Source organism: Eleutherodactylus coqui, chromosome 4 (genome assembly GCF_035609145.1).
Source record: "Eleutherodactylus coqui strain aEleCoq1 chromosome 4, aEleCoq1.hap1, whole genome shotgun sequence".
In the NCBI taxonomy this organism is placed as follows: domain Eukaryota; kingdom Metazoa; phylum Chordata; class Amphibia; order Anura; family Eleutherodactylidae; genus Eleutherodactylus; species Eleutherodactylus coqui.
The window spans coordinates 271477248-271495869 of NC_089840.1; the positions used below are offsets into that span (position 1 = coordinate 271477248).

At 46.7% G+C, this 18622-nt stretch overlaps 1 protein-coding gene across 1 annotated transcript in view; it reads left to right on the forward strand.

The window, feature by feature from the left end:
- Positions 1-18124, forward strand: part of LOC136626693 (ephrin type-B receptor 5-like) — an 81488-nt gene extending 63364 nt beyond the window's left edge. Inside the window, exons 13-16 of the mRNA XM_066601711.1 lie at positions 1087-1236; positions 9953-10146; positions 13569-13724; positions 16012-18124. Coding sequence (XP_066457808.1) covers positions 1087-1236; positions 9953-10146; positions 13569-13724; positions 16012-16120 — 609 coding nt within the window. The 3' untranslated portion in view covers positions 16121-18124. The remainder of the gene's footprint in view (positions 1-1086; positions 1237-9952; positions 10147-13568; positions 13725-16011) is intronic.
- Positions 18125-18622: the final 498 nt, after the last annotated feature.

Here is an 18622-nt window from a genome sequence, read left to right on the forward strand (position 1 = left end):
AATATCCAGTGAAAGTGGATCCAGTGGGTGGAAACAACTTGTCACCAAAAGGGGTCAAAGGAGGATGTAAGGAATCATCCTAAACAACAGGTGCTGCACAGTCAGGAGCAGCCAAATACAATGCTGGTGCCCCAACTAACCTATCCGAATCCACAACTCGCTGTCTCTTAGTACAGATGGACTATGACAGCAGACAACTAGTTCCAGCACCAGAAAGGCAAGACTCTGGTGGGCAAAAAAGCGCAAAAATTGTATCACTGTGCAGCAGAAAAACATTTCCTGGTCAGATAGATCCAGATTTCTGTTATACCGTTCTGATGGGAGATCAGAATTCGGCACAAGCAGCATGAATTGATGACCCCCTCCTGTTAGGCTGGTGTCGGCAGGGTTTCCTTGGCACACCCTGGCCCTCTGCAGCTCTGTAGGCCAAAAAGCTCTAACGTTTTACTAGATGGGGGTCTCTAATAAAGTGGTCATTGAGTGTAATACAGCCATATGCAGCCAGAATAACGCTGTCATGTATAATACAGCCAATATAATATGTGTTTTTCTGCTCTACTTTGAGTTTATTCTTGTTGGTCCTGTCCTCAGAAGCCTCTTAGAAAATTAGGGCATTTTGCAGTTACCCAGTTGGCCGCCCCTAAAACCAACTCAGCATAACATAAAATAACTCAGAGGGTATAAACTGGGTTCTCCAGTGCTTCCCGAATGTCAGAAACTTTGCTTCTCTTTAAAAATAATTAAAAAGTGAAAAATAGTTTAATATCGGTCATATTTTATATCCCATTCGCACCCTTATGTTGTCATAGGTTGGTTCATGGGCATGGTACATTTGTGCCAATGACATCATGCTCCTCTCTCCAAATACAGAACGCCTACAAGCTACATCTCAATCCCTTGTAGGAGCAAAGGATGGCATGAATCTATGGAAGCATTGTAGTAAGAGGGGAAGAGGCCCTGTGAGGCTCTACACAGCCCACTACAATGGGGTTCAGCCAGGCCCCCTCTTATAGTTCAGCACAATAATATGGTTGCGGCGGTCTTGGGAATGTTGAGTGTTATGGAGTATCCACCAATGTCTTCCAGGTCGGGAGACAGTCTCTACGTTGGATGGCACCAGAAGCTCACCAGCAACGCAAGTTCTCCAGTGCCAGCGATGTGTGGAGCTATGGGATTGTCATGTGGGAAGTCACCTCCTACGGCGAGCGACCATACTGGGACATGAGTAATCAAGAGGTGACCACTTTAAATCTTCTGCCCTTTACAAGCAGGACATTTTGTTTTTTAGTTGGAACACCCTTTTCATGTGTAATAGTTAGTGTACGCAGCTCCTATACAGATCTATGTGTCTCCATAGTTACAGACTACAAACAGGACCTGCCTGTAGTCTGATCCTGTAGTTGTTCTCCCTTCTGTCCTCTACTTCTTCCTATGAAGAAGGTTAGCGATAATAGGGAATAGATAGAAGGGTGTGCAGCTGTGGGATTAGCCCAGATACATTGCGTATGAGCAGCGTTTTCATACTCTGAACAGATAGGGATACGCGGACATTCACAGTGCACTCGCAGCCATACGCAGTCTCTGCCGCCTCCTGCTGGGAGAGCATATGGCTGCTGACCATGTATGACGGAGGCTGCTTACCATTGAAGGGCTAGACCAAGCAATACAGCCATGGTCACTTCCCAAAAACCGATCCCTTCCAGGTGATACGAGATCAATAGATCACATCCATGTGATAACTGACCCCAAAGCCCAGCTGGCTTGCCCTGATGATTGCTGGAGTAGGTTGTATTACTAACCAGATACACATCGGTTTACTTGCTGACTGTCCCTATATAAAAACCCAGTCACACACTCTGTCTAAGGCCTGTTTTACAGTCGCACGATTTTAGGGCGTTGTGAGAATGCTACATATCGCATGTATGTGAAGCCCATGCTTTCCTATGGGTTCCTTTGCATTTGGATAGTTTTTCAGCATGTGACATTGCGACTCAAAAACCTTGCGGCTTTCACGATATATGCACACAACCTGCGATGTTTTGTAGCCCATGTTTCCCTATGGAGCCTTCCTCTCTGTTGCATTGTATGAAAACGCAGTTTTCCTGCGGTGTGATGCAACTTTGACAGTAGGAAATCCTACTGTAAAAGCCCTAAAATTAGCCCTAGCTGCAGGAAAAAATAAATAATACATCACCTAAGAGGCGCTGTCATCTCCGGTGCATCTTCTCCCCTGAAGCTCCCCAACACTTGCTTAAAGTCTTCTGCCAGCCCTTCCGGATTGGAGGATCAAAATCCCCTCTTTTAGGAAGGGCTGGCTGTGATTGGTTCAGGAGTGCGGTGGTTCAGCCCATCAGAGCCAGTGCTCGATGAACCAATCACAGCAATTCAATGAATCAATGAATGTCTCTGATTGGTCCATCAAGCTTCAACTCTGATTGGCTGAGCCACTGCATTCATGAACCAATCACAGCCAGCTCTTCCTGGAGGAAGGGATTTTGATCCTCCAATCCAGGAAGGGCTGGCAGAAGATTTCAAGCAAGTGTCTGACTAGTCATTTCATTAGGAGTCAGTTCTTCAGCCTCTAAACTAACAAAATAATAAACCCCGGACTGCCATGATGGTTGACAGCTGGGCAGCTAAGCAGGACTCACAGGCTTCCTCTGGAAGTGGGTGGAGGAAGCAGGACTCTTGGGCTTTCTCTATGAATCCTGATATTATTTACAGATTTTTTTTAAACAATCTTGTTTTTATTTGAGCATAGAAAAAAAAAATCGTTTACGAACAGTGAGTATTTTCTTACACAAATGAAGCCATTGTAGGACGTAACTAACAAATCACAGATTATGAGTGTTACATGTTTGGTTAGCGATGAAATGTACCAAACTTGCTTTGAAAGATATGATGGTATAGGTTGGGTACATTCAATCAATAGGTGCTGTGTGAGCGGGAGGGAGCTACTTCCCCACTTCATTAGGGGTCTATTCAAGTGTATAGACGACGAGGCGTGCGAGTGGGGGAAGAAGCAATGGAAGATGCGGGTTAGGGAATCCGCTCAACCAGGGGCTCCTACCCGCTTCCGCTGCAGCGTCCCAGCTTTTTATTTGCGATCATTGGTAAGGAACTTAACAGGGGGAGGGGGGGAAACCAAGTCGTCGAGAGAAAAGGAGAGGAGAGGAGCGCCCGAGTGAATTTGTTGCTGCTAGATGTTCTTATACATCACCCCGTTTAAGGCTACTTGGATAGAGCTATATTATCTAGTTTTTTAGGTATGTATACCACGGTGACCAGAGTTTGAGGAATTCTTCCCTTGAGTTGGTGTCCCAAGCGGCTAATTCCTCAAATCTATAGATTTGTGAAATTTTGTCTTTCCGCTGTGCTATCGTAGGTATATGATTCGATTTCCATAGTGGTGGGATGAGTAGTTTTGCTGCTGCAATTTTTTGAGGGTGTAAATTGTTTTGAGGGTTTCCAGAGTAGGACTTCCTCGGGGGTAAATGTATATGTGGTATTACATATTTTGTTTATTTGGTTCATGATGTTTTGCCAGAAGTGTTTAATTTGTGGACAGTGCCACCAAATGTGTACTAGGTTCCCTCTATCTGTGCCACATCTCCAACATCTGTCGGATTGTGTAGGATTAAGTTTGAAGAGCGAGACCGGTGTCTTATACCATCGGGTTGTCAGTTTGAATGAGTTTTCTTGAATGCGGGCGCATTTTGAGAAGCCGTGTGAATTTGTCAAGATTTTTTTAGTCTCTTCCCTGTCAAAGGTTGTCCCCAATTCTCCTTCCCAGACTCTAAGGAACCACGGTTTGTCGGGTGTGGCGTTCATAAGTAGCCCTTTGTAGAGGTGTGTCATAAGTTTCTTTGGTCTCTCCGGGACAAAGAGGTATGCTTCGTACCAATACGGGTCTCGCAGTTCTCTCTGATATTTCTCCTGAAGTTTTTTGAGTGAGTAATAAATGCCTGTTATCTCTAGGAAGTTTAGGGAGTGGTTTGGTAAGAGCAGATCGATTTGTGAGGGGCTGTTTATTTTGGTTCCCTTAATGATGTCTTGGATTGTTAGAGAGTCTAGTTTAGCCCAAGTGTTGGTTATTTTAATTAGCTTGTTAGCTAAAATAGAGGGGGCCAGTGATGCAGGAATCATTGGTGCTAGCTTGTGTTGATCTCCCTTTTCTATTCTGATAGAATGCATTACCTTGATTGTGCCTCTTAGTGTCGGGCTGAGTGTTTGTTTTTTATAAGGCATTTTGTTGTTGGTCCAAAGAAGGAATTGACCGATTTGATCTATTAATGTTCTCTCTAGGTTTAAGGAGGGCGAGTCTAGTTTGCGTTCCACCAAGTCAAACCATCTAGCCATGTGGATCGCTTTGTAATAGGTAGATATATCTGGTAGGCCAAAACCTCCTTGTGGCTTCTTTTGTGTCAAGTATGAAAATGCTAATCGCGGTTTTTACTTGTTCCAAATAAATGTCCTGAACATTTTGTGAAGATTTGAGAAGAATTTGCAGGGGATCTCTATCGGGACTGTTTGTAGAACATAGAGGATATATGGTAGTATATAAGTTGATATCAGGTTTTTTCTGCCCAGCCATGACAGCAGGGGGGTGTTAATATTGCGTAGTTGGTTTTGTACTTTTTGGAGGAGGGGGGGGGGGGGGGGAGTTTGCCTTGCAGAGAAGGCGTGGGTCTGAAGTTATAATGATGCCTAAGTATTTGATGCTGGAAGTGGGCCATTTAAAGGGGAGTGTTTCTATGATCTGTTTAATCTTGTTGGTTGGAGCTGAAATGTTTAAAGCTTCTGATTTTTCATAATTAATTTTAAAATTTGAGATTTTACCAAATTGTTCAAAGATGTCTATGATTGCGGGGAGGGCCCTCTCGGGGTTGGTCATGAGCACCAAAAGGTCATCTGCGAAAGCAGCTGTTGTGTGTGTGAGGTTTCCTATACTTAACCCCTTAATATTGGGGTGTTGTCTGATTCGTTGAAGTAAGAATTCCATGACCAACACGAAGAGGACGGGGGAGAGAGGGCAACCCTGCCTGGTCCCATTGGTGACGGCGAAAGGCCCCGACAGAGTACCGTTTATTTGGGGCCTGGCTGTAGGAGTTGAATACATGCTAAATATGGCCTCGATGAACTGATCTGGCAGGCCAAACTTCTGTAGTGCGACTCTCATAAAACTCCAGCTCACTCTGTCGAACTTTTCGGCGTCTGTTCCCAATAAGACCAGCGGGATTTTGTTAAGTTTGGCGTAGTGTATAGTATTGATAATGTGGGATGTGTTCTTTTTTCCCTCTCGACCCAGTACAAACCCCACTTGGTCAGCATGTATTAATTTCGGAAGTAGAGGTGAGATACGTTGTGCTAACAATTTTGCCCAAATCTTGAGATCTATGTTTAATAGGGAAATGGGCCTATAATTGCCGCAGTGTTCTGGTTCTTTCCCTTCTTTTGGTATCAGGGTGATAAATGCTTCCAAGGCTTGTTTGGGGAGTTGTCCACCTGTAAGAAGTGTATTGCATAGATTTGTCAGGTGTGGGATGAGTGTTTCGGAAAAGGCTTTATAGTATATGATTGGTAGGCCGTCCGGCCCTGGGCTTTTTCCATTGGGAATCGATTTGAGAATTTTTTCGACCTCTGGGGAGGTGACTGGGGATATTAGGCTAGCTTTATCCTCTTCAGTTAGGCTGGGTAGGGTGAGGGACTGAAGTTTGTCTCTGAGATCTTTTAGTTCTTGGAGGTTGTCATTGTTTAGTGAGTGCTTATGTACTTGTTCTAGGTTAGATATCTGTGTTAGCAAGGAATCTACATCCCTCTCCCTTTGTTTCTTTACTCTCGTGCCTAGGGCTATTAATTCACCTCTGATGAAAGCCTTGTGGGCTTCCCATAGGATTGGTGTGGAGATGTCTGGGGTCTCGTTTAACTCAAAGAATTCTTTTAGCTTGTCTGATAGTGTTGTGCAGTGGAGTTTGTCGCTTAGTAGTGTGGAGTTCAATCTCCAATTCCATTCTCTAATGGGAAGGTTGTGTATGGGAAGTGAGACTGAGACCGGTGTGTGATCAGAAATTGTGATTTGACCAATATCTGTGTCTCGAGCGTTTATTATGTGTTTTCCAGACACAAGGAGATAATCTAACCTATGGTACGTTGTGTGTATGTGAGAGAAATATGTATACCCTCTGTCTTCTGGGTGTAATAATCTCCATATGTCGTGCAAGTTCAGTTCAGAGAGGGTAGCTTTAAGTCTGCGGATATGCTTGTTGGGGATTGACGGGGTGGTAGATGTGGTGTCCCTGGAGGGGTCCAAGACTAAATTAAAGTCTCCGCCTACGACTGTGAGTCCCTCTGCAAAATCTACGAATTTGGTTAAAGTGCGTATGAGCCATGGGACCTGGTTGTGATTTGGGGCGTATAAGTTAGCAAGGGTTACTTTGTTGTTTGCTATTGTGCCTTTGAGGAATAGGTACCTACCGTATGGGTCTATTTTCTGGAGAGTGGGTGTAAAGGGGACATTTTGTCCTATTGCAATGGTCACTCCTCTAGATGCGGATGTGTGTGTACTGTGGAACCATTGGTTATATGTATGTATGGGAAGTTTTGGTATGTGGTTTTGTTTTAAGTGGGTCTCCTGGAGGAATACTATTTCGGATTTCATTTTTTTAAGTAGTGTCATTATTTGACTTCTTTTTTCGGGGGTGTTCATCCCTCTTACATTGAAGGATGTATATTTTATGTTAGCCATAATATATGTGTGTTAAGTTGCGTACAGATGGCATCTGCTTGTCGTTCTACTAACCTCGGGCGCTCCTTCTCGACGACCAAACAACAAGAACTATTAACGTAACCCATCACTTTGTGTGGTGGGTAATAAGGTCTGCCTAAACCCAGGTGTGCGTGAAGCCACCAAACAGTGGCCAAGCTCTTCACCGCAAGGACAAAGTCAGTTGCATAGAAGGCCAGGCCTAGGTGACAATTCCCACCTGCGTGTTTGGGGGGTGGCTGGACGCACTCCATTGATTCTAGCAGACCACCGAGACTTCGTATTAGAGAAAGTAGTGAATAGTCTTTGGGTGAGGTTTTGTCTTAAATATTGTGGTTTGTAGTGTCAGACAACTCCTATTGTTGTTGAACGTAACCAAACTGAGTTGTATGTGAACAGCCTTTTTTAACAGAGACTAAAAAAAAACATTATAACAAGGATTAACTAAAATCAGGATAAGACCTGTCCCAGTGGCCGGGGGTCCCGAATTCCTTACGTCCCTCTTCATGGGGTACTTCTGTGGGTTCGGGGGCCCGGGTCAGAGGGAGGGACCTCCATGAATGAAAAATAGATATGGCATATTACCCATACACGCCTCCCTAGCCCTCCCCGCGAGCCAGCTGCTGGAAGCCGGCTATGACTCACAAGTCTCTGGTGTATTTGGGGTGGGGATGTCCCCGTCTCTTCCGCAGGAACCATAGAGTCCTCTATCCAGCTTCGATGGCTTGTTCTTCTCCTGCAAGGTTAGGAGAAGGGAGAGGATGGTAGGGAGAGAGATAAGGGGAGAGGGGGTGGGGGGGGGGGCATAGGCGTGGAGAGTCCGAGATGTTGATCTCTGAGCTGGTGTGTAGATCGCCCCCTTGGAAAGAGAATGTTATAATTAATTATTTGTTAGAAGGTTGGGACTTCTTGGTTGATTTGAGTTTTGAGCTGATCTTCCAGTCCTCTGGTTTCGAGAGTAGAGGTGTCACTTGTTGGCCTTGCACTGGTAGCCAGGAGGGGATATCGATCGGCGAGATGTCTAATTTTTCCCATGCTTTGCCTAGGTCTTCTGGGGTTCGGATGGTAATTTGTTGCCCGTTGTTGAAGGTAGCTAAGCCAAATGGGAAGAGCCATTTCACTGGGAATTTTTTCGCTCTCAAGGCGTCTGTTAAAGGTTTCAATATGCGCCTTTTAGCCAATGTGCTTGGCGCTAAGTCCTGGAAGAGTAATATTTTGTTGTTTTCAAATAGTATTTCTTGGGTCTCTCGTGCTTTTTGAAAGATATCTGCAGTGTCTACGTAGCTTAGTAGACCGCATATGACATCTCGCGGAGGGGCCGAAGCAGTAGGTCTGGGTCGCAGAGCTCTGTGAATTCGTTCGATAGTAATATTATCTGCCCTCTCTTCTCCCAGGAGAGAGCTAAATATTTGTATGGCCGCTGATTTGAGAGCCTCTGGTGCGGTGGTCTCTGGAAGGCCTCTTATTCTGACGTTTTTTCTTCTGCTCCTGTTCTCCTGGTCCTCCAGGAGAAGAAAGGCTTGGTTGAGGTGGTCTTGTTGAGAGAGTAGGTAACTCTGTACTGCCTCGCTGTGGTGAATTATTTCTGGTTGGGTGTTCTCCAAGTCATCTCCCCTGCGGCCTATATGTTTAACATCTCTTTTGATGTCGGCAAGTTCTTGTAAGACCGGGGAGAGAGCTTTGGTTAATATTTTTTTGATGAAGGAGCGAGAGATTGGGCCTCTGTCTTGTTCTTCGTCTTGGTCCGAGTGTGTTGAGCCACAGTCTCTGTCAGAATCGATCAGGTCTTGGTCGTTAGAGGCTTCTTGCGTGATTTTGGCTCTCTGCGCCGCAGGTGAAAGGTGTTTTTTCTTTAGGTATTTATCCATTTCTAGTTGATTTTTATTATGTTTCGGTGTGCCCACTGCGTCTCTGCTTCTGTCTCTGTTGGTTTTAACCATTTTGAGGTTCGGTTGCGTGTTAGGTTCTGCTGAAGTCTCGGTGGTGTCTACGTGGTTGTTAGTTAAGCATAGTGTCCTTCTTGTATTTTTTGTGGCAGAAATCATTTTCAGGCTCGCAGGATTTGGAGAAGGAAGGGATTTTGTCTCCCTAGGGCTTTTATATAGGTAGTTGCTGATGAGATTCAGATTTTGTGTGGGTTCTCCTAGCTCCTGCTGATGTTTGGTTAGAGGTGAGTGGCGTCTTGTAGCTTCAGGAAGCTGTGTTATGTCCTGTTTGTTTGCTGGGATTACTGGGACAACAAGGGTTAACACACCTCCCTGATTCTGTGTGCAATTTACACGTTGGTGTAGATTGGTTTTGGGTGGTCTGAGACCCCAGTCTGCTGTGTTAGAGAATTATGTGAGGTGAAGATAACACCCTCTTCAACTCTGCTTTGACTCTCTTGCAAAGGAGGGGGGTGGGTGCTCCTTTAGAACTCAGTTGGCACAGTCTCATGTGTCTCCTGCAGCGTTTGTGAGTTCAGTAAGGGGGGATGAGAGGAATATGATCTCTCTGCTAGCCCGTCTGCTCTGACTGTGGGCTAAATGAGCAGAGGAGGAGGGGGGGGGGAGACGGTAGCTCCTCTCCGTGCCCTCTCCTGTAGGCTCGGTCCCGGTGTATGCAGTCCCCACGTGTCTCTTTACACCTGGTTGCCTCACTCCCTGTGCTTTGATATCTCCGTGGGTGCGGGGGGGGGGGGGGGGGGATGAAATGTCGGGATTCACTGACAGAGGCACTCACCCGGCTCAAGTGTCTGCTGCTGATTCACTCGGCAGAGGGGGATGCCGTCCGAGCCGTAACTCCGCCCTGTCACATGTGCCGATTCCAGCCAATCAGGAGGCTGGAATCGGCACACGTCATGGGGCGGAGCTACGCGATGACGCGTAGAAGGGGGCAGAGCCAGAATGCCGCTGCTGCTAAACCGAGCCGAAGGCAGAAGACCCTTCTGCGCAAGGAAGTTAGACGGAGCCATGGAGACGGGGACGCCAGCGCAGGGAAGGTAAGTGAATAACTTCTGTATGGCTCATATTTAATGCACGATGTATATTACAAAGTGCATTAATATGGCCATACAGAAGTGCTGAACCCCACTTGCTTTCGCGAGACAACCCCTTTAAACACTAAAGCCCCTGAGAAGAAAAGGAAGTGGCTGCTGAAACCTTCTCTCCTCTGAGCCCATCTTGTCTATTTCCTTTCTATACTCGTCAGGTATTAGACGCCATAGACCAGGAGTACCGCCTGCCGCCTCCCCCAGACTGCCCCAGCGCACTTCACCTTCTCATGTTGGACTGCTGGCTTCGGGATCGTCCTCAGAGGCCTCGATTTGAGCAGATTGTCAGCTCCTTGGACCGGATGATTCGAAATCCTAATTGCTTGAAAACAGTGGGAGTCTCAAGCAGCAGGTGAGTACAGCTCTATCTTCTAAGGGGGATATAGTCATCGGTGTTTAAAGGGGTTTTCCATTTTGGACAGTCCCTACTTATTAGCAGGGTCACTTGACAATACGTTGATCAAAAAGTGTTGCCCTGCTGTAATCTGTGGAGAAACATAGTAGTAAGTGTTTAATTTCCCTGCGGTCAGAAGCGTTTCTGACCCCTGTCCCTGGCCTCTCACTAGCAAAAGCCAGACTCCTACTGTACACTGATGATGGGCAATAACCCGGAAACAGCTGTATGTACATGGGGTCTGGCTTTGCTTTTGATTCCCAGTCATTGTAGCAAGACTTGTATAAAAAGTCCCACTTTGACTCGAAGGAATGCTGCCTTTCAGTAGGTGGCACTGTGGAGGATTTATTCCATCTCCCTTATTTGCATAATTTCCCTGCAGCACTCCTTCAGGGGAAATTAAGTATTACATAGTGTCCATTCAAATCAATGGGATTAGGTCCTCCAGAATGAGAGATACACTTTGGGCAAGAGCTGGGAATCCTGAATAGAAGACCCCCATGTATTAACTCAGGATTCGCTATTAGAGTGCATGAAAATGTCTTCTCTAAATGAAACAGCCCCTTAAAAGGCTTGTCCCAACATACACAACCACTGTCAATATGTGATGCCTGGCGTGAACAGCTGATTGCCCTGGGTCCCACTCTCGGCATACAGGGGGAAGCCACAGCCAGCCAGGCATTTTTCTAGCAGCGGCTCCTTCGTAGCACAACCCCTTTAACCCCTTGAGTGGCGGGTTTCCTACCACCCTGTCGTGCCCACCAGGGCAGGTTTTTTTAAAATGGTCTAATCATTGAATTTCAACTAATTTTGCAGTTGCATCTCAAGAGCCATAACTTTTTCATTTTTCCATTGACATGGCCATATAAGGGCTTGTTTTTTGCGGGACAAGTTGTGATTTATTTAAACAGGGGGGAGGAAATAAAGAAATGGGGAAAAAAGAAAAAAAGGGGCCATGTCATTAAGGGGTTAAATAATGTATTAACTTCCTTCTCTGGGTCATTACGACGCACACGGATACCACATGTGTGATTTGTATTTTTGATTTTTTACAAAGTAAAGGGAGACAAGTGTTTTTATAATTTTTTTTATAATTTTTATTTTTTTGTCCCTTTAGGGGACTTCCACAGGGACCCATCAGGACCCCCTGATCACATTCCGGGGGTCCGATGTTGACAGCCATTTACATGCTGCAGTGACAGCCCTTTACATGCTGCAGTCACATAGACTGCCGCATGTAAAGGGTTAACACAGCAGAGATCGGAGGTTTTCTCTGATCTCTGCTGTAAGAGCAGGTACCTAGCTGTCCTCTCACAGCCAAGCACCAGCTCTCCCTGCCACAGAGACCATCAGCCTGCTTCTGACAAGCCGATGGTCTCTATGGCAACCTGTAAACAAAGCAGGAGATTGCCGGCAGATCGGCAATATCTTCTGCTGGTTTTTCAAAGCCCTTGCTTTGTTCTCTGTGGGTCTGTGCAGGCAGAGCACACTGCCACAGCTTGTGGCATTGTGCTCTGCAGCTCCCATAGTGATACATAGCCTGGAAATCTTCCGGGCTAGATCACTATCGGCAGTGGAGCTCGTCCCGGAAAATTTCCGGGCGTGCCACTCAAGGGGTTAAGGATGGTATTTGGTGACATATGGAGTTCACAGATTCCCCCACTATGTCTATAAAATACCAGAATATCCTACATGACTTTTAATCTGCCATGGGAGCCATCTTGCTGAACATTTAAATGCATTTATATCATGCGGAGTAGTCCAAAGGGCGTTTTTCGGTAATGTATTAATGGCCATCACTAGGGACCTAGCTATAGGGGGCAGAAGTAGCAGTCACAGCTCTTCTCAAAGGCCCTTTGGCTACATAAGCAGTTGTGGGTTTGTTATAATTGGCAGTGCTGTACGTTTATGTACCTCCAGATTCAGCACATGTGCAGTGACGGGCCTTCATCTCTTCATCGGCCTCCTTGACGTCACCACGTGCACCAAACCCAGAATGGAATTGTCCTGCAGTGGAATTTGCTGCTGTGGAAATCCGTGATAAAATCAGTATGTCTGACTGCAGATTTTGCTGCAAAATTGCGCCATTTTCAATTTTGCATTAAAATCTGCACGTTAGACGTGCCGCTGCGTGTGGCGCAACAATTCTGCCTGAGTGAAAGGTCTCATCAGCCAAGGATACAGTTAGCATTGATGGAGAGGGAGAGAACATAGATTAGTTTTTTAAGAGAAACACCCATTCGGTGCTTTAAAGTTATTTAGCACACCACGTGCGAAACGCAAAACGTGGATTTTAGGGCATCGGACTGGGCTGGTAATTGGAGGTGACATATTGCCTTTAAATTACTTCTTAGGGCTCCTTCACATGGCTGTAGGCGTTTTTACTTGCGCCGGCCTGTGCCGTAAAAACACGTGAACGGGCGCACAAATCTAACGTTTGTGCGCCTGTCAAGACGGCATGGGCCCCGGTGTATACACGCCTAGCCCGCAATGCTGTTGGGCCTTTCCTCCCTCTTGCCGGCTCACCTCCTCTCTCCTCCCATCCGGCTGTGTGCAATGGGACAGGGCGGAGCTAGGCTCCTACCCCTTGTCTGCAGCCAGCAATGGGAGGGGGCGCGATGGGCAAATCTTAGCCCCACCCCATCCCACTCCCTCCAATAGCAAACAGCCAGAGGGGAGGAGAGAGGAGGAGAGAAGAGGGAGAGAGTTTAGCAGTCACGTTGATAAACTCCCTCCCACCTCCCTTCTCCGGCCGCTGTCATCAGCTCCCATAGGAGCCCATGCAGCGGCCAACGTATTGCGGCCCAAAAGATAGTTCCAGGACTATATAGAGCTGGCGTGTAAAACAGGCCTATGGCTGTTAGTGTGTGATTGGAGAGATGGTCTGACCCCCATGACCCCCCCCCACTGAGCAGAAGAACAAGTGGTCCCGGGTTTAAAGGGCAAATTCACCAAGAAAGAATCTTCTGACTTCAGTGGAATCTGTGACCTCGGACTTTGTTTAAAATGTGATGTCACAGATTGAAAGATTGGACATCATCACAGGACCCTTTAACTTAGTGGAATCTCTAAGCCGTGTGAAAGAGGTCTATATGAAGCCCCTTGGCTCCTCGATGCCAGAGATGGTCTCCTGCCCTGCTGGATTTCCCCTTTATATAACAACTTGTCAGGTTGAGACGTCTTGTTGCTTCCACAAAGCCCGCCGCTCTAAGACCCTGCCATATTGGATTTGCATGCACAACAGAAGCCACAGATTTTGTTCTATTCATTGTCATTAATTGGCTTTTTACGTAAATTATGTATCCTGCAAGCTGCGACTTCCATCCATGCGATGGCTGATCATGTGGAAACTGACGCATTTCACCCTCTTGTCTTCCCAGACCCTCCCAGCCGCTGCTCAGTAACTGCCCTCCAGACTTCCCCTCCCTTTCTTCTCCACACGAATGGCTGGAAGCGATAAAGATGGAGAAGTACAAAGAAAACTTTGACAAGGCCGGATACACGACGCTGGACGCCATCTCCCGACTGACCGCAGAGTGAGGAAAGCGGAATGTGCATGTCACCCAAGGGGCGCTGAGCGTCATCTCCCATCCAGAAGACTGTGGATAACTTACTGATCAGTGGGATCTGACTATTGGGACCCCCAATGAGAACATGGATCCTGAAGGGCTCTACAGGAATGGAACAGAAGTTGACTTTGAGCACCGCCTCGCCATTCATTTCCCTGGGACTACTGGAGAGAGCCGAGGACTTGCACTTGGCTATCTTCGGCACTCCACTGAAATAAATGGAGCCGAGGTGCATATGTGCGGAAGCTACTGCATTCATGTGGGGACCCCTGTTGTCGGGATCAGTAGGGGTCCTAGTGGTTAGACCCTCACCCACCAGAAAGTTATCCACAGTCTTGCAACTTCACACCAGGACTCTGCTGCGATGTATATTAAAAAAATTGCAGAGGTTTTCATTATAAAACTATTGAGCGTCACTTGGAACTCCAGAATACTTGATTTATGTCCCCATTCCTCTCTGTTTGTATGATTGCTTTTATTTGCTCTTTTTATTTTACTCTGTTCACATCCAAACCTGTGTTTTACATAAAGTTGGTTCCCCTACAGGCTGTATAACCTCACCCCCTCACCTGATTGCCTGTCTCCTCTGTATATTGCTGCCCCTTACATGCAGAGCAGCCTCCTGTCTGATGCTTATCAGGCACCATCTAGGGAGTGAGACATTTCACTTTCACATCTTTCCCATGATGCATCAGCACAGCATCAGTTAGACTCTATACCATTTCTGCCTGCTGAGGGGACAGTTTAATTATCATTACCTTCTATAGTCACCTAAGTTAGCTACAGACCAGGAGGGTGAGCTGTGATCTCCTCTATGACAACTGTGTCACAGGAGCTGTGTGATCGTCATCAGTAACTATGACAGGAGTGCCTGTTTTCCTCTCTAGGCAGTTTATGTGTTCCATGTAGCAGTGTCACACAGACTAAGAAATTGACTAGTTTCTGACAGAGTTGGTCAGAACTGAGATCACATGACCATCTGAGGAAAAAGAGGCTCGGAGTTTCAGAAAGAAAGTAATAACTAACCAAAGTAACACTAGCCCATATATATATATATATATATATATATATTACACACACACTGGGTGGATATCTATGTAGGTAATACATTTTTAAAAATCACTGGCGTGCCCCCCCCCCCCCCCCTCAACGAGTGTGAGTGTTCACCTGCCCCAACAAAAGTATGCCAATTAGGGCTCTTTCACACGGGATGGACTATAATACCGGACACTGCAGAATATCCCACTGTCAAAATCTGCAGCTATAAATGTGGATTTTAATACCGACTTTTCGGCATGGCGGAACATTCCGCAGTGTCCTGCAGAATATTCTTACAGCTGCCATAGAGGTTGACACCCAGCTTTCCCACGCTCCTGATTAGTAGTCAAACAAAATAGTCAGTACCTGTTTCAGGTCAAACTTTGCCAATAGTTCAGTTTGTCGCTGTGAACCTCAGGCAGGTCATCTCAGCCGAACCGCTAACATTCTTCCTTCTTCCTTCATCCTGCTTCCTTCTTCAGCTGTGTTCACACGGCCGATACTCTTATGCGATCATTGTGCGATGCGTGTCCGTGCGCTGTGCGATGCGATCACGCCCGAGAATCTCGGCTGTGACTTGCTATCGGCCATGTGAATACGGCCTCCTGCTTTTCTCCTACTTCAAAGAAGGAAATAATCTTTTTCCTTCTTCCTTTTTTCTACTTTTTCTTCATTAGCTTTGCCTTTATAAGCAGCTCAGCAGTACTTAGATGCCCCCTAGTTGGGCTAAGAGTGTTATACAGGGCTTTTCTGGCTCTTACGCAGTGTCATACAGCAATTTTATGACAAAACTTCACTTTTGGTGAAGTTTTAGTTCGGTTCCATCTAATTTGGACCGGACCAAACTTTTTGACCAAATTTGGCAAACTTTTTGAAAAGTTTGCTCATCCCTACTCCTGATAGCCTCATACTTGTGTTACCATAGAGGGGGTCATAGCTGTATATAACTCCACCCACTCTCATTCCTGGCTGTAGAGCTGTAATAGCGTCCTATCATTAGTCACCCAACTTTCCCCAAACCAGATCTAGCAGTCGTCCAGAATTTTTAAGACCTTCGCAGAAGACAGTTTTCACGTCCTGGTGCTTCTGGGGATCATCTTGGGTGCAGCACTCCATGACAAACTTTATTTTAGACTTTCAGGATACTGGCCCATTAAATTTGCGCCATCCTTTCCGCCCACGCTAATGTATCTGATTTGTTTTCCCTCCTTTCCAGAGACATCCAGCTAATCGGCGTGACACTTTCTGGCCACCAGAAGAAGATTCTTAGCAGCATACAGCTCCTCAAGGCTCATCTCCAGCCCCTGGAGCCGGTGGAAGTTTGAAGCATTGACTGACCTCCGAGACTGGCACGAAAACGAACAGATGCCGGGCGAGGGGTGACGCGAGGATACAGTCGGGAGACGTTAATGTATATGGAAATATTCTCCAGGAATCAAAGTTTCATACTGAGACAGAGATATAAAAAGAGCAGAAGCAGCGCTAACCAATCAGGCGGTGATACATGTTACTGCACTGATACATTGTAACAAACAGGATAGAGTCGTGCTGCTCTCCTCTCTGAGGATTGTCTACACTGGACACAATTGTAACAAATGCTCAGCCGTGCGTATTACTGCGTCTGAATAGGGTTTTTTTAGCCTCTGGATGTAATCAAGAATGTTCCCATTTACTGACAGCAAGCAGAGATCTTGAAAACGGTGAAGAACTGAAACATAAAGTATGTAAGAAAGTTGCAGAACTTTTTCTTATATGAAGGTTACTTATATTTTCACATACTCGGCGTATTTATCATCCGGGCTGTGCTCAGAAAGTTGCATTTTAAAAAGTGGGTGGGTCTTACTGCTAGGGGGCGTAGCCTGAAGTAAAGGCGTAGACCGCCGTGCCGTACACCGATCTAAGTAAGGCTAGCGCTGGAGTGAAGTGTAGGAGGCGTAAAACCCTTTATACATTTTGCATCTACGGGGTGTCCGTGCGCCAAATCTGAAATCTTCACCAGCTGCGAACCAGTTTCTAGTGTAAACACAATGGGCCGTAAAGTATAGTCCATGTGCCGGCGGCGCAGCGACACCCTGTCATACTAAGCTCCGCCCATTAAAAAAATAGGAGGAGCAATCATAACTGCTCAAATATTTGTAATTTTGGTAATCACACTAAAATTGCAACGTTTTGATGCCACGATTCACGCCTGAAAATACGCCGTGTTACGTGTACGTTCGTGCAGCGGAGACCAGAGCGCCCGCAGCTGGATAAATGCATTGCTGGGACGCTTGGAGAACTTTGTCCCAGGGGGCGCTACAACTTAAAAGGGGGAAATGTCCAAATCTTACGGCCCCCCATAGTGACTCGGCCTTCATCAATAAAAATCAACAAACCTGCATTTCCAGTATGTGTGGCCACTAGAGGGCAGTAGTGTGCAGAGAAAGCCACAAAAACTGCCAAAAACTTTGCAATGTACAGCGGGTGACAAACTCAAGGCCGATCACCTTGTTTTATGTGGCCCACGAGACCCAGAGGATGCAGCCAGCACTTGGCAGAGGGGCAGTGCAAGCACAGGGAGCGGGTGACATCATGGATTCTAAGCTCCGGCGCACCTCCGCACCGCATCTCGCAGGCGGTGGCACAGCTCCGATAGCCCTACCCGGCACCCTAGCCACCCGCCAAGGTAGGGCGCTCAGTGCTAAAGAGGTGGAAGCGGAAGAACCCCATCATAATGCAGAGAGCCCCATAGCCATGATATGGGGTAGTTACAGTTAGGGCTCCTTCACACGGGCGGATGTCGTGTCAGTCTATGAAATGCGCAGCGCTTTTATGGACCAAAACCGTGTGGAATTGGACCTTTTTGGAGTTTTTTTGCGCACGTATTCACTGCGTGTTTCACACGTGCAAAAGAAAACCTGCAAAAATGTCCGTAGATTTCTCTTGCCTCCATGCGCAGATATGCAGTTATTCCGCACGTACGATGAGTATTCGCTGCGTATTTACGTGATCCCATTTTACTTTATTAGTCAATTTCGGTTTGTCATATGGACCAAAATAAGACATGATGCAATTTTTTTCATACTCGTACAACGCACATCTGGATACCCCGGCGCAAATCAATGGAGATGAAGCTGTCCGTATTACATGCGTGATATGGAGTGCGAGCACACCCGTGTGAATGAGCCTTTCTAAACGTCCCGCTGTAGGCAGCCATAATGCTGATGCTGCCCCCTGCTGTACGGTAATGAGGGAGGACGCCTCCTGACGGACCCCCGGAGGAGCCACCGCCGCCGGCTGTTGTACGTAGCGCCGATGTATATTGTGCGATAATAAAGTATTAGATCTGATCTGTTCCGCAGCGTCGGCTCTTCATTCATCTGTATGAATGTAATGTGAGCGGGCGGCCTCACACGGCTGGAAGCGCAACTATACTTAGCCACTATGGGACATAGATGCGCATGAACGTTTTTTTTTCATTATTCTTGGGCTGTTCAAACGCCGCGCCATATTACAAGACAGCGGGGAGACGGGTCCTGCCGACCGCTCTCGCGTGAAGTATTAAAGTGCGGGAATTCCGATAGTGAAAACGAAACCATTGAAATCAGCGGTTTCGCTTTGTACCGTTATGCGACGCAGATTATCACAGCCGCATAACGGGAAGAAAACACGCCCATGTGTTTCCATCCTAAGCCTGCTGTGTGTGGGCGCATTCACACGGCCTGTGCTTACCGCGCTCCGTGAATACGCAGCGGAACTACGTATTATGCGCATAAGGCCGCATGCACACGGCTGGGTCGGATTCAACATGCGGAATCCGGCCCTGGCAGCAGCGGTGTCCGCGCGTA